The sequence below is a fragment of the Zootoca vivipara genome, chromosome 13, assembly GCF_963506605.1.
Source record: "Zootoca vivipara chromosome 13, rZooViv1.1, whole genome shotgun sequence".
Classification (NCBI taxonomy): domain Eukaryota; kingdom Metazoa; phylum Chordata; class Lepidosauria; order Squamata; family Lacertidae; genus Zootoca; species Zootoca vivipara.
The window spans coordinates 38,005,489-38,025,113 of record NC_083288.1 but is presented as its reverse complement, the minus strand read 5'-3'; the positions used below and the strand labels follow the sequence as shown (position 1 = coordinate 38,025,113).

The 19,625-nt window shown below is 46.9% G+C and overlaps 2 protein-coding genes across 3 annotated transcripts; both read left to right on the top strand.

Moving 5' to 3' along the window:
- Window positions 1-2,195: 2,195 nt before the first annotated feature.
- Window positions 2,196-9,687, top strand: LOC118095513 (uncharacterized; the record flags this gene model as incomplete). Its single annotated transcript, XM_060281251.1, has 6 exons — window positions 2,196-2,459; window positions 3,479-3,665; window positions 4,815-4,896; window positions 6,611-6,764; window positions 8,071-8,196; window positions 9,528-9,687. Coding segments are annotated over 6 exons (945 nt in total), but the record flags the coding sequence as incomplete, so codon positions are not given.
- A 1,641-nt stretch (window positions 9,688-11,328) lies between these two features.
- CDIPT (CDP-diacylglycerol--inositol 3-phosphatidyltransferase) lies at window positions 11,329-19,007 on the top strand. Of its 2 annotated transcripts, XM_035136606.2 has the most exons (6): window positions 11,332-11,722; window positions 12,862-12,996; window positions 13,773-13,926; window positions 14,238-14,319; window positions 16,347-16,428; window positions 16,528-18,725. In XM_035136606.2, the coding sequence occupies exons 1-6, from the start codon at window positions 11,680-11,682 to the stop codon at window positions 16,680-16,682; spliced, it is 651 nt and encodes a 216-aa protein (XP_034992497.2). In that variant the 5' UTR covers window positions 11,332-11,679; the 3' UTR covers window positions 16,683-18,725. The 2 variants fall into 2 exon arrangements, with proteins under 2 accessions (XP_060137654.1, XP_034992497.2); XM_060281671.1 differs by lacking the exon at window positions 12,862-12,996 and having other exon boundaries at window positions 11,329-11,722; window positions 16,528-19,007.
- Window positions 19,008-19,625: the final 618 nt, after the last annotated feature.

Genomic DNA, 19,625 nt, shown 5'->3' with positions numbered 1-19,625 from the left:
TGCAGAAATTATGCCCTGCCTGAAACCTTGGAGAGCCATACTACCTGTCAGTGTAAAACAGGGGTCAGCAACCTTTTTCAGCCGTGGGCTGGTCCACCATCCCTCAGAGCATGTGGTGGGCCGGACTATATTTTGGAAGAAAAAAAACCCCCAGAGATGCATTTTAAATAAAAGCACACATTCTACTCATGTAAAAACACCAGGCAGGCCCCACAAATAACCCAGAGATGCATTTTAAATAAAAGGACACATTCTACTCCTGTAAAAACACGCTGGTTCCCGGACCATCTGCGGGCTGGATTGAGAAGGCGATTGGGCCGCATCCAGCTCACGGGCCTTAGGTTGCCTACCCCTGGTGTAAACAGTACTGAACTAAGTAGACCTGACTCACAAGAGCAGCTTCTTAAGCCACCTAGCAAACACCCTTCTTAGTACACCGGACTCCCGTTTAACGTTGGGCACAGCAGAATCAGCTGACAAAATCAAGCACGTTTGAATTACTTGATCTGTGTAGCAGTGCTCTCACTGTGGCCCACCCTTTCTCCCGCTTACCACACAATCCTGGCTCAGAATGCCATTAGTTGCAGGTTACATGATTTCCAGAAGTGCGCCAGGGGCTACATCAAGTTTGCGATTGCCCCCGAGGGTCTCCAAGCGTCTCCTCCCATCAGTCCCTCCCTCTTACCCTGTTTCAGCATTTTTAGTCATGGGTACACACAAAGCAAGCAGAAAATTGGCAGTACTCTGCTCTTATCACATTTGCAAGCAAGGAGAGAGGGGGTTAGGAAAGAGGTATATGGACTTGCATCTTAATTCGCAGCATCAGTCATAAACAAGAGAGAAGCTTGTGGGTACTGCCTGCTTTAAGAACAAAAATTGCCCTCGGGGAAGGCAAAAGTCTGTAACTTGTAGACAAATGTGCTTTCTCCCAATACAATAGTCTGCACCTGCTGGTTAAAGGAAGGGCAAATACTGTATTGTGTTTTCCCAAGGAGCTCTGCATTGCCTGCAAAATTTAAGTGATGGGTATTTTTGGAGTCATGAAGCTAAGAAGGTTTGGGCCTAGTCATAGGTGACCATCCTTATGCCACCTTGTGTTCCGTGATGGGATACAAATGTGAGAAAATAATATTAAGAAACGAAAGCAACAACAAATTGCTTCAGAGACAGGTTCAGAAGCCTTTGAAAACCCCACTTATTGCAAATATGAACTTATGCTAACTTACTTTTTTACGGGGACACCAGAAATGAAGACTTATGATCTTTCTCCCTAATATATTTAAAGTATATTTAAAGTTTTTTTATCCCATCCTTCAATAATTAAACAGGAATCTAAGACAGTGTACATTTTAAAATGCCAATCTAAAATACATTATAACTAAATGGCAAATTATGTCTTCAACCAGCCCCAGATGGGAACAGATTAGAGTGGCTGGATCTCTCACGGTTGTGGTTGGTTGGCATCCATCCATCTCAAAAGACAATGGAGTACACTTGCAGGGGTGAATTTCTCAAAGCCATTTCAAAAGCCATGAAAGTGCCTGAGGAAACAAGCTAATCTTTACCTGGTGTTTAAAAGTTGAATTTTTCAGCAAGCAGAAAAGCGAGGATTTACATCATTGAAATGTCTCTAGTCAGAAAGCCCCCATTGCTGGTAAGATGAAAGTCCTCAGCCTGGCCCTTGGGCCTCCTTAAATGATCTCAGTCACTGGAGAGATTCATGTGAGAATAAATGGCAAGCAATGTGCTAATCTTTTATTTTATTTTATTTAGTTCATTGCATTTATATCTCACTTTCTTCTCCAAGGAACTCAAGGTAGTGTACATGGTTTCCGCTGACCCCATTTAATCCCCAAAACAATCTTGTAAGGCAAGATAGGCTGAGAGGCAGTGGTTGGCCCAAAGTTACCCAGTGACCTTCATGGCTGAGTGGGGATTTGAACCCAGGTCCTAGTCCAACCCTCTAACCACTAACACTGTGCTGATCTTCCCATAGTATTAGTATTAGCGATGCATGCTGTGAATACATGTCTCAAGTTCAAAATCATGTGTTCCGGCAATTCAGTGAGAGATAAAATATACTCTAGCTCAGAATCATCTTCTTCAGGCCCAGTAGAGAGAAAGAGAAATGGCTCCGGTTTGTGCTCTGGATAGAAGCCTCATGGCCCAACAACTGCTTCTGAAATGGATTCTTTCAGTCGCTGGCTGTTTGCTCCTACTTCTTTTTAACGCCAATTACACGTTCCGTTCTCTGCCCAGTGTCCATCTTTCTCTTTCTTAGATCCGAAATGGAAGAGAGCTGTCAAACCCAAAAAAACAGTCCTCCTCGGGACAACAAGGCTGCCCCAACGGGCTTTGCACCCAGAATATCGGAAGCAATGGCTGAGTACTTGGTGAACACTGTGGCCGGCACTGCCAAAATGGTCCAGGCTTCTGTGGAAGCGCAAAAGTCTGCTCAGGTACTCGAGTCCAGGCTCTAGCAATGACCAGTATTAGACTGAATGGGAGAAATAATTCTCTTGCTCAAAACTCCCAATATCATTTCTCAGCCTTTGCACACAGGGAGTACACTAGTTTAAAAGGGTGCACGGGGGTGTGTGTGTGTGGAATTAGGCTGAAGCAGGTTTCCTCAAACTCGTCCCTCCAGATGTTTTGAGACTACAATTCCCATCATCCCTGATCCCGCTGGTCCTGCTAGCTAAGCATCATGGGAGTTGTACACCAAAAACATCTGGAGGGGCGAGTTTGAGAAGCCTGGCTGAAGGATAGTTTCTAGCCCAAGTCACCCAACCTTGGGCTGAGGGATAATTTGAACCCTGATCCCGCCCCCTGCCCCCCACATTCTAACACTGGCTCCATCCAATGCCCTGAACACTTAACAAACTTCAGGGTTCGTTGGGGGAAGTAATGCACTTTAAATGTATGGTGTGTGTACACAGCCACTGTAACAGGTGTGTAACAACCAGCCTTTACACTTTTGCTGCCGGTGTCAAAGGGCTGTGTCACCCATTTTGTGGAAGGAGATCAGGCAAGCACCCAACAACAGGGTGATTTCACAGACAGTTAAAGACCTGTCCTTTTTCTTGGGCATTTCCTGACTGTTTTGGTTTTCGTCGTTGTTGTTCAGGCTGTTGGAGTTGCTGTAATTATACGAGTATGTTGACGTTTCAGTGGTTATTTTGGGGGTTAATTGGTTTATGCATATTGTGAACGTCTTTGAGATTTGTAAGCTTATAAATGAAAAGATATGTAAGATTTGTAAATAAATCAGTACGTAAGATTTAAAAATAAATCAATAAAATTGTTGTCATTTATAAAAGACCCATGGCACAGTTAAGAGTGATAAAAATGAGCTCTTTTTATAGCAATTTTATGTAGGAATCTTTTGGATCTGGGGCCTGGCCTGGCTTCTAGAGACAATTGTGTGGGGCTCAAAGCCTGCATAGCCGTGACTTGTCCCCTTCTGCCTTCTCTCCAGCTTGCTTGTTTCCATGCAGAGCAGTCCCTGGGCCAGGCCAGGCTGAGCTACATGGCAGCACGGGGGTTGGCTGAGCGACTTTTGGGGTTCCTGAACCCCCCTGACTACCAAGGGCTCTTCCAGCTCCTGACAGAGCCCCCGCTACCCTATTCCGAATTCTGCACCATCATCCGACGTACAGAAAATGGTCAGTATCAATATCCCTGTTGCTGGGAGTTTGTTTTCTGTTTGGACACCCGCTGTCTGTCGCTGTCCATCTGGATCCTGCCTACTCCCTCAGTAGGCCCGCTCATTATGGGGGTCACACCCACTGACCCCCATATCTTCACCTACTTCAGGTTCTGCGTGAAGCTAAGAATTCAGTGGGTGTGGCCTCCATAATAATGGGCGGGGCTACTGAGAGAGAGTAGGCAAGGTTCAGATGACGTGTGGCACGGTGAATGGAGCAACAGAGCCTTTTCATGGGTGGCCCCTCAACTGTGGCATATACGGTGGTACCTCAGTTTAAAAACAGTCCTGTTTACGAATGATTCAGTTTACGAACTCTGCAAAACCGGAAGTAGTGTCCCAGTTTGAGAACTTTACCTCGGTCTGAGAACGGAATCCGAACAGCGGAAGGGCACCAGCGGCGGGAGGCCTCATTAGGGAAAGTGCACCTCAGTTTAAGAACAGATTTCCAGAACGGATTAAGTTCGTAAACCGAGGTACCACTGTACTCCCCCCGAGGAGGCCTGCCTTCAACTCTTGTTACTAGAATTATTTTTGCTCACCATATTTCTGCAAAATAAAAAATTCCTTCAGTAGCACCTTAAAGACCAACTAAGTTTTTATTTTGGTATGAGCTTTCGTGTGTATGCACACTTCTTCAGATACACTTGAAACAGAAGAGTCAGACCCTTATGTATATACATATTTCTGCACTTCACCATGCTATTCCAAGGCAGGTTACAAGAGCTTTAGAAATACAATATCAAAATGTTAAAATTAAATACAGTCAAGCGAATATGGTGGGTCCTACCATTTAGGACCTAGCAGAAGTATTATTTCTGTTTTCCCGGGTTTCTTTTTAAAGAATTGCTAATGTTGGCATTTTTAATTTAGTGGAGTTCAATTTTACTCTCTCCTTCAATGGGCTGCTGCTGGTTTAGTTTGCTGTAATAACTTGTGGGTAATAATAATATAATAAAATAATAAATTTAATAAATTGCTATCTTTATTTTATTTTATTTTTACTTTTGCTTCTTACTGCCAGCAGCTCTGCACATGTACATTTGTGTTGAAGGTGCAGGGTATATAAATCATTAAAGAAAGCCCCCCCCTTCCTCCTGCCTTGCAGCACTCCTGCACCCTGTTCTGAAGTGCAAGCCAGGATTCCCAGCCAGACGAGAACCCAGCCCATGCTCTGAATTCACCTGTCCGTGAGTGATTTTGTGGGAGGAGCTAGTTGGGGGAGTAGGAAGCCCTCTTGGGGCAAACCCATTATCATAACATTGGGGAGAACGTGGTGCTGATAACGCCAAGGTTGCAGGTTCAATCCCCGTATGGGATGGCTGCATATTCCCGCATTGCAGGGGGTTGGACTAAATGATCCTCAGGGTCCTTTCCAACTCTATAATTCCACACTTATATATATATATATATATATGCTTTTATTTTTATGCTCCTCTTTCCAGACCAGACCTTAGCGATGATGGCCTTCAAGGAGGGGGTCATGACTTCCGGTGCTTCATATCCTCTTGTGCCTGTGAAACAGTGAGTGATATGCGTCCCCTATGGTCTTCAACCTAAACGTTTTGTGGGGGCTCCCCCCCCCCAATATCTGATGAGCAGGGTCTGGTTGTAATCTGCCCTCTGATGAGAGGAAGGCATTTGGCACATGTGAGATGCTTCTTCTTGTTGTTCTTTGTATCCGAGTAAGATTGTCTTCCATAAACACGGTTTTAACAAAGGGTCCGTAAGTGACTGTGGAGGCCAATTCTGGATCCACACGTCCTTCCACAGTGGGGACATTGTGGGAGTTGATCACGGTGTGGATTTGCCAAGCGTGCCTTCCTCTTAGCACATTTCTCCCTTGCGTCCTGAGATCGAGTGTCTTCAAAGCCCATGACACCTTTGGTAAAGGCTGTTCTCCGACTGGAGCGCTCGTCAGGCCAGTGTTTCCCAGTTGTCAGTGTTTATACTACATTTTTTAAGATTTGCCTTGAGACAGTCTTTAAACCTCTTTTGGTGACCACCAGCATTACGCTTTCCATTTTTAAGTTCGGAATAGAGTAGTTGCTTTGGAAGACAATCATCAGGCATCTGCTCAACATGCAATACAGCTTTGAAGCCGAGGGTATAGGCTTGCAGCCATGGGCATAGCCAAAGGGCAGCATAGAGGGGCAGCTGCCCCTCCCATCAATAAAAATCAATAAAAATACATAGCAAACTGAGGTTCTGCCCCCCCACCTAACAAGAGGTCTGCCCCTCCCTAACAAAAACCCTGGCTACACCCATGCTTGCAGTCATGTTAGAATATTTTTTTAAATGTACTGTTGGGAGGTGCTTATATTACCATTATGACCACAGCAGATGGGGAGGCGCAATTTAACCATTTGCTCCTCAGCTGTGTTCTTGACAGAAATTAGCATTTAAAAAAGAGGATGGTGATGTGGTCGATGTCTCTGTGAGGGGAGAGGACGGTCCCGGTGCCACAGGAGCAAGCTCTGGGTTCTCTTTTCCCCCCCCTGTCTGCCTTCCTAAAAACCCTCCCCACAGAGCAGTTGTTGGTACTCTCAAATTTAAACGGAGATTTCCAGATCCAGTTGTCCTGAAAAAAAAAAAACAGAACCGGGAACCAAAGGAGGGCAGAGGCCAGAAAAGTGCCAGGGGCCAGGTGGCAGCAGAGCGTACGCGTCTCTCACCTGTGTTATGTAGTAACTCTATATAACCAGGCATTTGGCTGAGTAAACAGTCTATGGCCTTTTAAATGCGTTTGCGGGATAGGGTGACTGGCTTCCCCCCTTTTGTTGTGATACGTATTTTGTGTTTCCTTTTGTATTTTATGCTGTAAACTGCCTTGTGATCTTAGAATCATAGAATCTTTGGATGGAGAGTGGTATATAGATTTAATTATCACTGTTAATAATAAAGGGAAACATCAGCAGTGGGCCCTGAGCCCTGCGCAGCTCCTGGGTCCCCCCTTCCATCCTTCCCTTTTCTCCCACAGCAGGATGAGGGCTGCACAGAGGAAGAGGAGGGTCTGTCTCTGCAGATTCGAGGGCGAAACCCCTCACGCCATAAGCAAGTACGTGCCCTCAAACCGCTGTTTCGTATCGTTATAGAAATCGGGGTTGGCTTTTGCAGAGGAGCTCCCCACCAAGCGACTTTGGGTCCCTTGAGGTCTGCTGTTGGTCAGAGAAATAAATGGAGACATTAATCACATATAAGAAAGCAAGGCTGGGTGCTGAGCCTGATCTTTATGGATCAGTTGCAACAGGATCTCCCCCTCCCACAACAGAAAGAAGAAGAAGGGCCCCAGACAAAGTGGGGAGCTACTTTTGAAACTTGCGTCCAGCCACCTTGGCAAGAAAGACACAAAAAGTCGTAGAGGGAGGGGCTGCCCAGTGAAACTGGGGCATGTGTAATTTGCATGGTTTCTAACTTATCAGTCACGACACTTTGTGAATTGCCTGTCTCCATTCTGTCACTCATATTCCTGACACATTTGACCATCCCTTTAGATATTGTAACTACCCTGTCTCCTTTCCCCCCTGGGATACATTATTCTTGCCCCTGCTTAAACCTCCCCACTTTGATACTCAAAAGACCTCAATTTGACAGGTCTCAGCTTCTATTGACAAATCACCCAAACTGCAGATTTATGACATGCTGGAAGCCCATTGAGGAGTTTTCAAGTTTCCTGGCGACAGAGGTGGCTGCCAACAGGGGCTGATATGGACCAAGCATGGCTCGTCTGCCCCCCTTTCATTTCTAAATTAGAAGGTGCTAGAGTTCTGGCCTGGGAACCTATTTTTCCTAAGGAATCTGGCATTTGGGAAGCTGCCTGTAGTCACTAACTTGTGAGCGAGAGATTCTGCATGTGCTCAGTGGCACTGCCCTTCTGTGGCTCCCACTAAAGAAAAAGAGGGGGTCTTGTGTGGTACTTTAAAGCCTGAATTTTGTGGCATCAGCTTTTGTGAACTAGCAAACACTATACCAAATGCAGGAAATGTATCCTCAGAAGACAGACAGAAATATAATGTGACAACGACAGGCCCTACCTCTTCCATTTAATTGCTTTTGAGTCCCATCCCTAAATGGGGGGGGGGGTTGTATTCCCCTCTGTACTTGTGTGTTTGTGTGTGCCTAACCTGCCAGCTGAGGACAGCTCCTCCTGCATCTGATCAAGTCAGCCCTAGTCTGTGAAAACTGAAGTGGTAATGAATCCGTCTGTCTTAGAAGTGCCACAAGGCCTTCTGTTGTTTTTGCTGCAAACCCTACTACTAGTACTATGTTTGTTGGAAATGTGGGCTTGGATTCCCAAGACTGAAAAATGGCGTTGAAGATGCCCAGACATTTCCTCTGTCCTATTTGCTTTCTTCCCTTACCAGGTGGAGACAGTGCTTCTGGAAGATCAGATGGGGTATGTGACCCAGCGCCGGCCCCGACGGTCCCCCTCGGCTGGCGTGGAGGGGCTTTCTCCCCTAGTATCTGAGCAGGACCTCAGCACCATCCAGGTATTGACTCTCAGGGCATAAGGCACCAGGGAAAATTGGAGAGGACAGGTGGTAGAGGCAAGAGGAGCAGGATTTGTTTATTTATTACATTTATGTACAATCTCCCCCCCCCAAGCAGCTCAAGGGGGTGTACTTGGTTCTTCCCTCCCATTTCCCCCCTCCCTCACAGCAACCCTGTGAGGTAGGCTAGACTGAGAGGCAGTGACTGGCCCAAGATCGCCCAGTGAGCTTCATTGGCTGAGTCGGGATTTGAACCTTGCTCTCCCAAGTCCTAGTCCAATACTTTAAAGTCTAACTGTTACACTACAAGGACTTACAAATCTACTGGTACTGCTTTTCCTGGCGTAGGAATACACTGATGGGAACATTGTCATTGGCTGATCTCTGCTTTTCTAAGCAGACAAATAAAGACTGGACAGGAGACAAAGAGGGAGGGAGGACAGCCTGCCAGGCCCCATCCACTAACAAACTTAAAGCTGTGAAGAATTGCTTGACAGTTTGGGAGGCAATCACATAGCGACACCAGTGGATCTTTTCTGCAAGCTGCAGAATGTTCCACTTATAGATGCAAATCTAGGGTTTTCCCATTTTATCCCCAGAACAACCCTGCGAAGTAGGCTATATGCCAACAGCAACTGTTACTGGCCTCCAGGTCATCCTGCAAGCATCATGCCTTATTGTGGATGTGAACCCAGCTCTCCCTAGTCCAACACACTGGTTGCCACACTTCATAGTTATGCAAAAGCAAGAATTTCAGCAGATGTGGGTCTTTGCACACCTGCAAGCCACAATCTCTTCTTCTGTGGAGCCTCCCCCTCTTTTTCCTGTCCTCAACCCAACCTGTGCAGAATGCACCCAAGTGTATCAGCTGTAACTCCTGCCCACATCCAGGCTGAGGGAGAGAGAAAGAAGAGGATTTCCCTCATGCGCGGGACTATAGAACACTCCATTTTTCTTACCTTCAGAAATTCTGAAACGTTTAGCGTCACCACACTCCAGTCACGGGTTTTATACTAGCATGGCTGGGGGGGGGGGTGTTGCCAACTTTGGGGGAAGTTGTGTTGTCAGGGATGACTTTAATTTTGGATGTGTTTCAATGAATATATGAAACGTGTAAAAGAGCAAGGTCTGTTTCCGTCTGGGAGGGTGGCAACCTAACACCACACTTCCAGCAGGACCTACCTTTGGACCAAGTCATCACATTCCTTGGTATAATCACAGCCGCATTCTATGCCAAGTAGGAAACAGACTTTTTCAGTGTCAGGGTGGTGGTGGAGGTGCTTGGAAACCGTGTTTTGCTTCTCATTTTCTTCCTTCCCTGCACTATACAGCCCCTGATCTGCTGCCCGTCCCGCCAGGGTGACAAGTTCCTGAGCAAAGTGTCTCGGCGCAGGGATCAGCCTCAGCCAGAGAATTTGGACAGCGACACCGACCAGCCAGAGGCTTCGTCCGAGGACACCTGATCAACCTGGCTCCAGACCCACTTGTATTCACAAGAGAGAATAATAAACACTCCGCTTGAACCCCTCTCCCATTTCCCTCCAGGATCTGGAGGGGGAAAGGACATTGCATCTCTCGCCCATTCCATCGGAGAGAGCCAACATGGCACCCTCCAGATGTTGGTCAGCTATGGTTCCCACCACCCCTGGCCATTGGCCATGCTGACTGGGGCTGTTGGGAGTCATAATCTGAAGGGCACCAGGTTGGCTATCCTTGCAATAATCACAGCAAGCAGGATTGGGGAGGGGAGGAAAGCTGCAAAGCATGCTGGGTCAATTGCCATAAGATGCATTCTGGGTAAACATCAGGTTCTGTCCATGAAGGGATTGAAGAACCATTCAAAGCAGCAGGCACTGCCACCTCTTCCAAAAAGATATTTAAATAAAATGCAAATGAACAAACAAGTGAAAACCCTGGCCGTTGCATATACATGAGTGAATTCATATACTGTACAGCCTGCATATCTGTTCACAGATTAGCAAGCATGAGGTGCTGTGGTGTAATGGACTGAGTGCTGGACTTGGCCAAGGAGTCCTGAGTTCGAATCCTAGCTGGACCCATGGTTGTGATACACACACACACACACACACACACAGTGGTACCTCAGTTTTCAAACATCTCTGTTGATGAACATTTCAGTTTTTGAACACCGTAAACCCACAAGTAAACGCTTTGGTTTTCGAACACGCATCGGAAGTTGAACATGCCACGCGGCTTCTGCTGAGTGCAAGATCCTGAGGCCTAGCTGCCGACTACTGAGTTTTCGGTTTTCGAACTTTCAGAACTCAAAATGGTCTTCCAGAATGGGTTACGTTCGAAAACCGAGGTACCACTGTATACGTAGTGCCATCAGTGGGCAATTTACTGTTAAATTTATACATAGCCTGGGGAAAGGTCAGCACACTGATATAAAAACTAGGTGCCTACCCATAATCTGTAACAATACCAAAGCGTGCCAGTAGCCACGTTAAAGTAGCCTCCATTAAAGCAAAAACTATGGAATTTGAAAATCAGCCATATTTTATCTGATGATTCTTTACCCCTTCCTGTGGCATCTTCAGTCGCCCAGCAGCTTGTAAATAAAACTCTTATCGACCAAAGAAGAAATGATTAGAAAGCCCGGCGATTTAAAACACGTTTTCGAAATTTATTTCATACTCCCGTTAAGAAGTACCACTCATTAAAAACACGTTTGTTAAGTTGTCAAAACAGGAAAAAATATGATCTCTCGAGGTAAAAGTTCTGCTTTCAACTGCAAGATACTGAATATTAGCCACTTCCTTGCTAAAGACTTTTGCACTGTACAGTACTGTATAGCAATTCTTACTATTCTTACGGTACTATCAATACTATACCAAAGATACAAAGCACTGGATCTGGCGAGCCTTTTAGCTTGGGGAAATACAGGAGGGTCCGAAGGAGCCGCCCCAGGGGAAGCCGGAAGCGCTCCAAAGCCAACCTCCGTGTCGGCGGCTGTTCGCCCGACTACTAAATGGAGCTTTTCTGAAGCCTCGGTCCTCCGACTACTCTAGGGGCGGAGTAACCATAAATCACAGGAAGAAGACGAGGAGAAGTGGCCCTTCTAGCCTGGCTTCTTGTTGGTGGGAGTACACCAAAACGAAAGTCGGCGGGGGAACGTATGGAGACGAAACCATTGGCGTTCCGAAATGTCCCTCTTCCCCGGGGGAGGGGGCGGGAGTGCAGTTTTTAAAGAGACAGGCCGACATTTCCCCTTCCGAACCTGAGCAGAGTAGCTGAAGGTTGCGGAAACCGGGGGAAGCTGCGTGCATTGGGCCAAAGCAGGAAGGCAAAAAGCGGGGAGCGGGAGTCTCCGAGTCCGTCGCGAGGACAAGAAAGAGTAGGCGGAATACGAGGGGCTCCTGCACCGGGTGGGCGCTGCGTTGTCCGAGCGTTGCATCGGATCCCGGGGCTGGAGCGGGGCTTGCAAAGAGGTTCCGCTGCCGAGCAACAGCTGGCCGCGAGATGAAGCAAGAAAACATCTTCCTCTTCGTCCCCAACCTCATCGGTACGTTCCCCGGGGTGCCGGGCGAGGGAGAGAAGGAGGCTGCGATCCTGAAACACGTCGGGCTGCGTGCGCGCCATCCACTTAAAAGCGCGCTGCTTCTCCTCCCCGAAATGCTGGGAACAGGTGTAGTTTACCTGGCACGGACTTTTTAGCGCTCGCAAAACCACCGTTCCCAGGATTCATATGTGCTTTAAGTATGCTTTAAATGGATGGTGTGTGTGTTCGCATCCTGAATGGGTAGACCGATTGGAATGAATGGGGGCCTGCGTTAGTCACGCCCATTAATCTCGATGAGGCAGCCCTGCTGTGGCTAATGTTCAGTATAATCCATGAGCTCCGGGAATGCAGCTGAACTGCACAGGGGGAGTCGCTTCTATGTAAACTTGCTTAGGGTGGGGTGCTGTGATGCCCTTCTAGGGAGGACAGGCCTGGCCCTAGTTCTGGAGACAATCATGACCTAGTTCTGGGCCTCTCAAGATGTTCAGAAGCAGTAGAGCTCCAAATCCCAGTGCTGGGAGACAGACACAGGTGGGTGAAGGCTCCTTGCCTTCATGCTCCGTTTATAGACTTCCCCAATGCATCCTGGAAAACCGGAGGCCGATGCCGGACTAGATCGACCTTTGGTCTGATCTCGCTTGGTAAAAGCTGAGAAGTGCCCCTTCCCCGCCTCCTTTGCCTTGCCTCCGGGCCTTCTGCTTCAACACTCCCATCTATTTTCTGCCCTGTTATTTTCACAAGTGTTAATCTGCAGCTGAAGGCAGCAGCAGCATCCGACCTGTCTCCTCCAGATCAGATCTGGCAGGCAGACAAGTGACTCACCTGTCTCTTGTAGGCTCATTCTGGACCCTTTCATTTCTTACAGTTGATTGTAGCTTTCAGTGCCAAAAACAGAAGAGGAAAAGGGTGTTTCAAAAATAGGGAGTCTGTTCCTCCTTCTCTTCAACACTCCTGAAGGAAACGTTTCTGATCTTTGAGTGATTCTTGCCTAGATATCTGGGGAGGTGGGGTTGTGGGTAGCAAAGGAGGGGAACCAACTAGAATTTGCTTGACCCATTTCCACAGTTTTCTAGGGGCTGCAGGGCTTGGGGGGTTAAAAGATTCCAGGACGGTGTCTCATTTTCCTTCCTTGTCCTTTGCAGGTTACGCCCGCATAGTCTTCGCTTTTATCGCATTCTATTTTATGCCAACCTCCCACATAATAGCATCCTTCTTTTACCTCCTAAGCGGTTTCCTTGATGCCTTCGATGGCTATGCGGCTCGGGCCCTGGACCAAGGTAAGGCTCAGCCTGCAAAGCCTTCCAATGTGTGCCTCAAGGCAGAGAGGGCTACAAGATGGCCACATACGAGCCATACACGGAAAGCACATGGCTTCGTGAGCAGCAAACTATAGTTCCCGGGGTGCTTTTAACCTCCTGTATGGGCAGCATGTCTCCCACTGCTGAGCTGCATTCTGTCCTCAGAAGAAGACTGTGGTTGCTGTGTTGCTTAAGAGTATGAGCTACATACAAGGTCCCCGGCTCAAAGCTTGGTTCAGGTTTGAGCTCACTGGGTGGCAGCAGGCAAAGTACTATCACTCAGCCTTACCCATCCTCAGATCTGTACTTTGCTGCTGCTGCTGCAACAAAACACTGTCTGCCTGAACCTCCCCTGCCAGCAGCAGCCACAAAGAAGGAGGGTCTGTCCCCTAGCTCCTTTGTGCAAAGCGTAGCCAAAAGGAAGCATGTCCAAATAGATTGAGCTTTCCTTGCTGAGTTGGGAAGATTTCACAAGACTTTCCATCTGTGTAAGCTGCACACCGAAACCTGTTATTTTCAGGTGTGCCTGCCTGGACCACACAACTCATGGCCTCACAGCAGAAGCACAGCCACCTGTATCCGTCACCTGCCTGGGGCAGCAAAAACTTGTCAAGCACATAGCAAGCCACAATATATGCATTAAAATTTTGATGGGTTGCGGGTTACGTGTGGCTGCAGTCTCTACTGTATGCATAGCTTCCTCCCCGTTGGTTTACAGGCACCCTTGCCCTTCTAATGTGTGCTGTTCTTCCCAGGCACCCGCTTTGGCGCCATGCTGGACATGTTGACGGACCGCTGCGCCACCATGTGCCTGCTGGTGAACCTCGCTATGCTCTACCCTGAATCTGCCCTTTGGTTCCAACTCAGCATGAGCCTTGACGTTGCCTCCCATTGGCTCCATCTCCACAGGTACCAGCTGGGGAAAGGAGGGACTCTGCCCTCTATGGCGGCATCAGAAGTTGCCTTGTACAATGTTGGACAATGATGTCCAGGTCTGGCTCAGCCTAGCCTGCTGTGACTCGCGGCAGGGTCTCGGGCTGGAAGGGAGGCTTTCGTATCGCCCGTCTGGAGGTGCTGGAGACCGAACCTGGGGTCTTCTGCAAACAACCCAGATGCTCTGCCGCTCAGCTATGGTGCCTCCCCTGCTGCGATAGAGAGGCGTGGAAGAGAGGCTGAGCACTCCTGGCTCCCATTTTAACTACCTTCTCTGGTCCCACCAGCACCGTGGTAAAAGGTGGGGAGAGCCACAAGACCATCGATTTGTCAGGGAATCCAATCCTGCGGGTGTATTACAGCTCCCGGGTGAGTGATAGTTTCTTTAGAACTCTCTCCCTCCCCCTCTCTCTGAACTGTCTCTCACCTTCTCTCTGAACTCTCTCTCCCTCTCTCTGAACTGTTCCTACTACATTTCTCCAGGCTCCCATCCCTTTTTTTTATAAAGTGTGTTTAAAAGCTTTATTGAACAAATGACAAAACAAATAAAGCAAGAAGATTGGGGGGAATGTAGTGTGATAAGCTACCAAAAAAAAAAAGGCCAGATCTTTCAGTAAAGGCAAAAGAAATCAGAATTGTTGGTGCAAGGCTGGTGTACCTGAGTAATTTTCTATTTTCGTTGCTTCCTACTGGTCCTTTCCCCTTGGAATCAAAATAGAAATATCGCTTGCTATCACATTTCCTCAAAGGCAAAATACTGCCCCACTCGTTCCCCTCCACCATCAGAGTGTCTCGCAATCTATATTGGGAGATCCGTCCCTCTCTCCTAGTTCTGCCCCACTCTCCACTCCAAATCTTGTATTCGGAAGCCTTCTTGAAAAGTATGAACAGAAATGGAGGTTCCATTCAATGTCATTAAAAAATACACTGCAGTACGCAATGAACTATGGCAGATTTACATTCCACTCGGTCCTCTGCAGATTTAGCTGTCTGCTCAAAGAGGTTTGTGGCCATTGTATCATATTTTAAAAGTTTGGAAAGAGTTTGGGAGAGTGTTTCATATTCTGCAGCATCTCCTTTGGCTTCCAGTCAGTTTCAAGGCCTGATTTTTGGATCTTTTAAAGCCCTAAGTCACCTGGTTCCAGGATTGCTTGTTTGTTTGTAATGCACTTTATATCAAATGATCTCAGGACGGGATACGCAGATCATTAAAGCAATCCCAGTTGCAAATCAAGAGTGGATAAAGACAGTAAATAAACTTAAAACACAGGAGCCAGTTGCTACACTATTAAGTTGATATGGGTAACAATTCCAGAATGCCTGAGCAAATTAACCAGGTCTTAAGCTAGTGCCAAAATGAAATCAAAGTTGTTTCTGAGTTGTCTTCAACAGCAGCCCCACAAAAGTGCATTTCAGTAATCTAGTCGGAAGGTTATTAGTGTTGCTGTAGCCAGGCTATCTCTATCCAGAAATGGCTGTAGCTGGAAAAACAACAGAAGTTGATCAAACACAGCCTCCTTCCCCAAACCAGGCCTGAAACCAAGCTGGAAAATGTCTAGATAACCCATTTCCTCCAGAAACATCTGGAGCTGCCTGATGATCCCTCTGATGATCAGGGACTTCTCTGTGATGGCATCAAAGCAATTAGAAGTCTCTTCCTAGAGAACCCACCTGACTCCTTCATTGTTGGTCATCAGACAGCAGGCCAAGGCTGCCCTTTTCTGCAAAGTGTTGGGAGTATCTGACCACTGGGATAATGTGCCTGCTACTTACATTAACTTTGTTTCCCTCTTGGACTGTAGTATTAGTAGTACCAGTAGTACTTAGAGGTGAAACTCAGAAAATTAGAATATCGTTGAAAAGTGCATTTATTTCAGCAATGCATCTTAAAAGGTGAAACCAATATATGAGATAGATGCATGACATGCAAAGCAAGATATGTCAAGCCTTTATTTGTTGTAATTGTAATTATTTGTCGTTAGGCGGGTCAATTATAAATGGAATGTAATTAATGAAATGTAATAGCGATGTTTATTTTTGTATTATTGTAACTGTTTTATTGCTGTGGAATTTCCAAAAGAAAGCATTTGTAAAAATGAAAATAAAAATAAAAAATAATAAGTTGCATTACTGAAATAAATGCACTTTTCAACGATATTCTAATTTTCCGAGTTTCACCTGTGTGTACATGATGCTGTACTGCGTGCTTGTAAGCTGATTTAGCGGCGCCGATTGCAGCCTGCACACGTTTTTGAATAAACTAGCAACCAAACAGAGCTGACATTCTTATGTGGGCAGTGGACACACCCTTCGGAACAACTCAGAAAGCTTCTCTTTGCTCTCTTTTCTCTGGCCTGGTTTGACATGGTTTCTCCTCCTCCTCCTCCTCCTTCCAGACTGTCCTCTTCATCATGTGCGCTGGGAACGAGCTCTTCTACTGTATGCTGTATTTGCTGTGTTTTGGGGAAGGACCAGAAAGTGAGTATTCTAAACCAGAGGGACGGTGCCTAGGGGTCGTAGGGCATTTCAAAGGACTCCTTCCTTACCCCCACCCCCACCCCCTTTTTCTTTTCCCAGTCCTGCCCGGACAGGCTGGTCTCTACCGCCTAGTCCTGTGGGTTTCTGCCCCCATCGCCATCGCCAAGAGCCTCATCAGCCTGGTCCACCTGATCTGCGCCTCGTGCAATATGGCTGCTCTGGACGTCGCGGAACGCGCCAAGAGGAAGAAGTAGCATCGAAAGACCCCAGCGGAGGGGCAGAAGCATCACTCCCCTTCATGCTTGCAGTGGGACCAGCTCACCATCCCTCGCCCTGACGGGGTTAGCCACCCCATGTGCACAGCTCTTGCTTGATGCGATGACCCCACCTTCCCACGAATGTATAGGATGATAGGAACACGTCCTGCTCCTCCCGGCTCCCTCCTGCATTCCCCATGATGCTTTGCACTTAGGAGAAGATTGGCTGGTAGGGAGGAATATTGACTTTGCCTGTGGGCTGAAAAGGAGGGATTCGATCGACCATTTTGAGGGCAGCTAAATAGACCTCCGTTTGGGGCTTTTTGGTTCCGTGCTTCAAAACTTGCTGTATACTTGGGCGGGGTGGGACAAAATTCAGCCACAAGAGAAGTACCTTTTCATTTCCCAAAAGTGCATGGGAGTATTGCTCTTGAGTTAGGAGGCCATATCGTTCCCAAAATTCCCAAGTATATGTAGGCCTGGGCAGCCAATGAATTGGCCAGTTGGTGGCCATTTGATTTGGATTATACTAAGAAGAGCATTTGAAAATGATTATCCTAGGTTCTTAGGATAGAAGCCCCATTGAGGCTTGAGGTCTGTGTGCAGTATTATCCATCTTAAGATTATCTCTGGCTGTAAATTTCTGCATCTACTCTAGCCAATAGTCCATGTTGCTTAGACATGCTTGGCCATAAACAGCCATTTGGATCCTGCTCCCAAATTCTCTTCTCCTCACAATGCTTTGCTTGTGAGAGGATCTGCATTCATTTTTCTGCTGTTGTTGGCTGTTTTTGCTACATGGAACTGTAGGCTTCTAAATACCCTGGAAGAGCACAGGGCATAGAGGAGCCATTTTGTAGCATTGCTATTGAATATTAACTTGCCCCACTGTTTCTTCACACAACTTTCCCCACACAATTTCGGACTGACCCTAGTTGAGATTGGCTGTTCTTTCCCCCTCAATCATGCATGTGCAATTTTGAAAGGGTGCAGTAGAATTCGAATGTGTGGTAAACATTGGGCAGCTTTAGCAGCCATCTTGCCCAGTCTGGCTTCTCCATCCTTTCTTCCTCTGAAGGCAGAGCAATTATTTGTGGGTTTCTCGCCCTATTTCTGAGCTCTTGGTAGTTCCCTGAGATATTCTGGGTCCTGTCCTTGTACACCTGTCTTCCTCTCTTCCCTTTCCTCAATCATTTGTGCATGAGCATAAGTTGCCATATCACATCACAGTTCTGTTTTCCTCCATGTGAATTTTTGTTGTTATCAGTGATGGCTAGGTTTACAGCGACATGGTAGCCATCCTAGCCGCTCCTATAGTTTAAGGCTAAGTAGGGAACCTTTGGCCTTCCAGATGTTGCTGAACTACAACTCCCATCAGTCCCAGCAAGCATGACTAGTGACCTGGGATTATGGGAGTTGTAGTTCAGCATCATCTGGAGGGCTAAAGGTTCCTGACATCCACTTTAAAGCTTCCTTCTCTCAGCTCCCCACAAAAGCCAGTTCTTCCTTTTGACAAGAGGAGATAGAGGTGACTGATGAAGGAGACTGTGGAGGTGGGATTTGGCGGCCATCTTAGAAAAACCCCATTAAAGCCCTGAAGTGACTTGGCAGCTGTATTGGAGCAAACCAACGTCAGGTGACCTGCCCCAGGTTTTCATATATTGAGCCAAACTAGATTATTATTTGCTAGAAACTTCCCTCATCCAAATGGTGCGGTGGGGCAGAGGGACACACAGGAGCTGAGGGTAATTATTGCTTCTGTGGATTGTCGCACGCCGTCTCCTGCCGGATGGGGAGCAGTTGTTACCTTGCCATGTCCTCTCCTCTCCTTCGCAGCGTCACTGCCACACCCTCACAACCCCCAGTGGCGTATAATTTGTATGTAGGTTTTTAAAAATTAAGACTTGGTGCAATAAGACACCCCCCTCTCTCCACGGAGTGGGAGTTGCTGTAATAAAGAAAACTGTGTAACCAGCTGATTGTGTGTGTTTTTAATTTGTTTTTATATAAGGATCTTGAAGAATAGCTGGGTTGTTGGGGGCGGGTTGCTCAGCCACGGTTCCTAGCTCTGAATTTAACTGCATTCTGAAAGGGTTGAGAGAGTCAATATGGTCAAGGGCTCACAGTGCTCTGTATGTTAAGATTTGGTCCTGGATCCTAATCTCACGGATGAGGTTGATCAAATTGCACACTCTTGATCATGTGGGCAGTTGGAGCCTTTGGGAAGGAGGCAGGAGGCTCTCAAATGCTGCCAGAGTCTCGTCCCTCCTTCACAAAGCCCAGTGCCTCCTTACCTGGCTTTGGGAAGGCAGCGCAAGGGCTTGTGGCAGGGTGTGTTCAAATGTTGCAGAGAAAAGACATCGAGTGCTACGTTTTGGACCACCCTGAATTAAATTCAGTTTTCCTTGTGAGTTTTCTCATTGGGCAGGGAATTGGCACAAACACAAAAGCTTTGCAGGAAAGAGGGACAGAAACGCGGCCTTCATGCATCTGAGTTTATTTACTCGATTCATGCGTTGATACAAAAATCTGTAGCAGTTTATAATTTGACTTTCTCCCGCCCCACCCCGCCCACCATTTCTTTATACAAACCGATAATAGGATTTGTAATATTTCTTGGAATTCCCCACCCCCACCCCACACACACACAAAAAAACCAAAACAAAATTCTGAATCTTATGAAAGGATTTGATTGGTCCCAGACTCAGGAAGACCCCCACACTTTCCTGTTTTTAATATAATCTTAATTAGCAGGCACAAATAATGCAGAACCGAGCAGAAAAATGAACAGTAACAAATAAGTTACAAAATAAGCAAATCTAGTGAATAAAAGCGTTTACCCATTTTTGCTCAACACTATGTTACGAGCGCTATATGGAAAACAATGAACTGTGGTTTGTTTTTTGGAATGATGGCATGATTGAAATTGGTTTTCCTTGC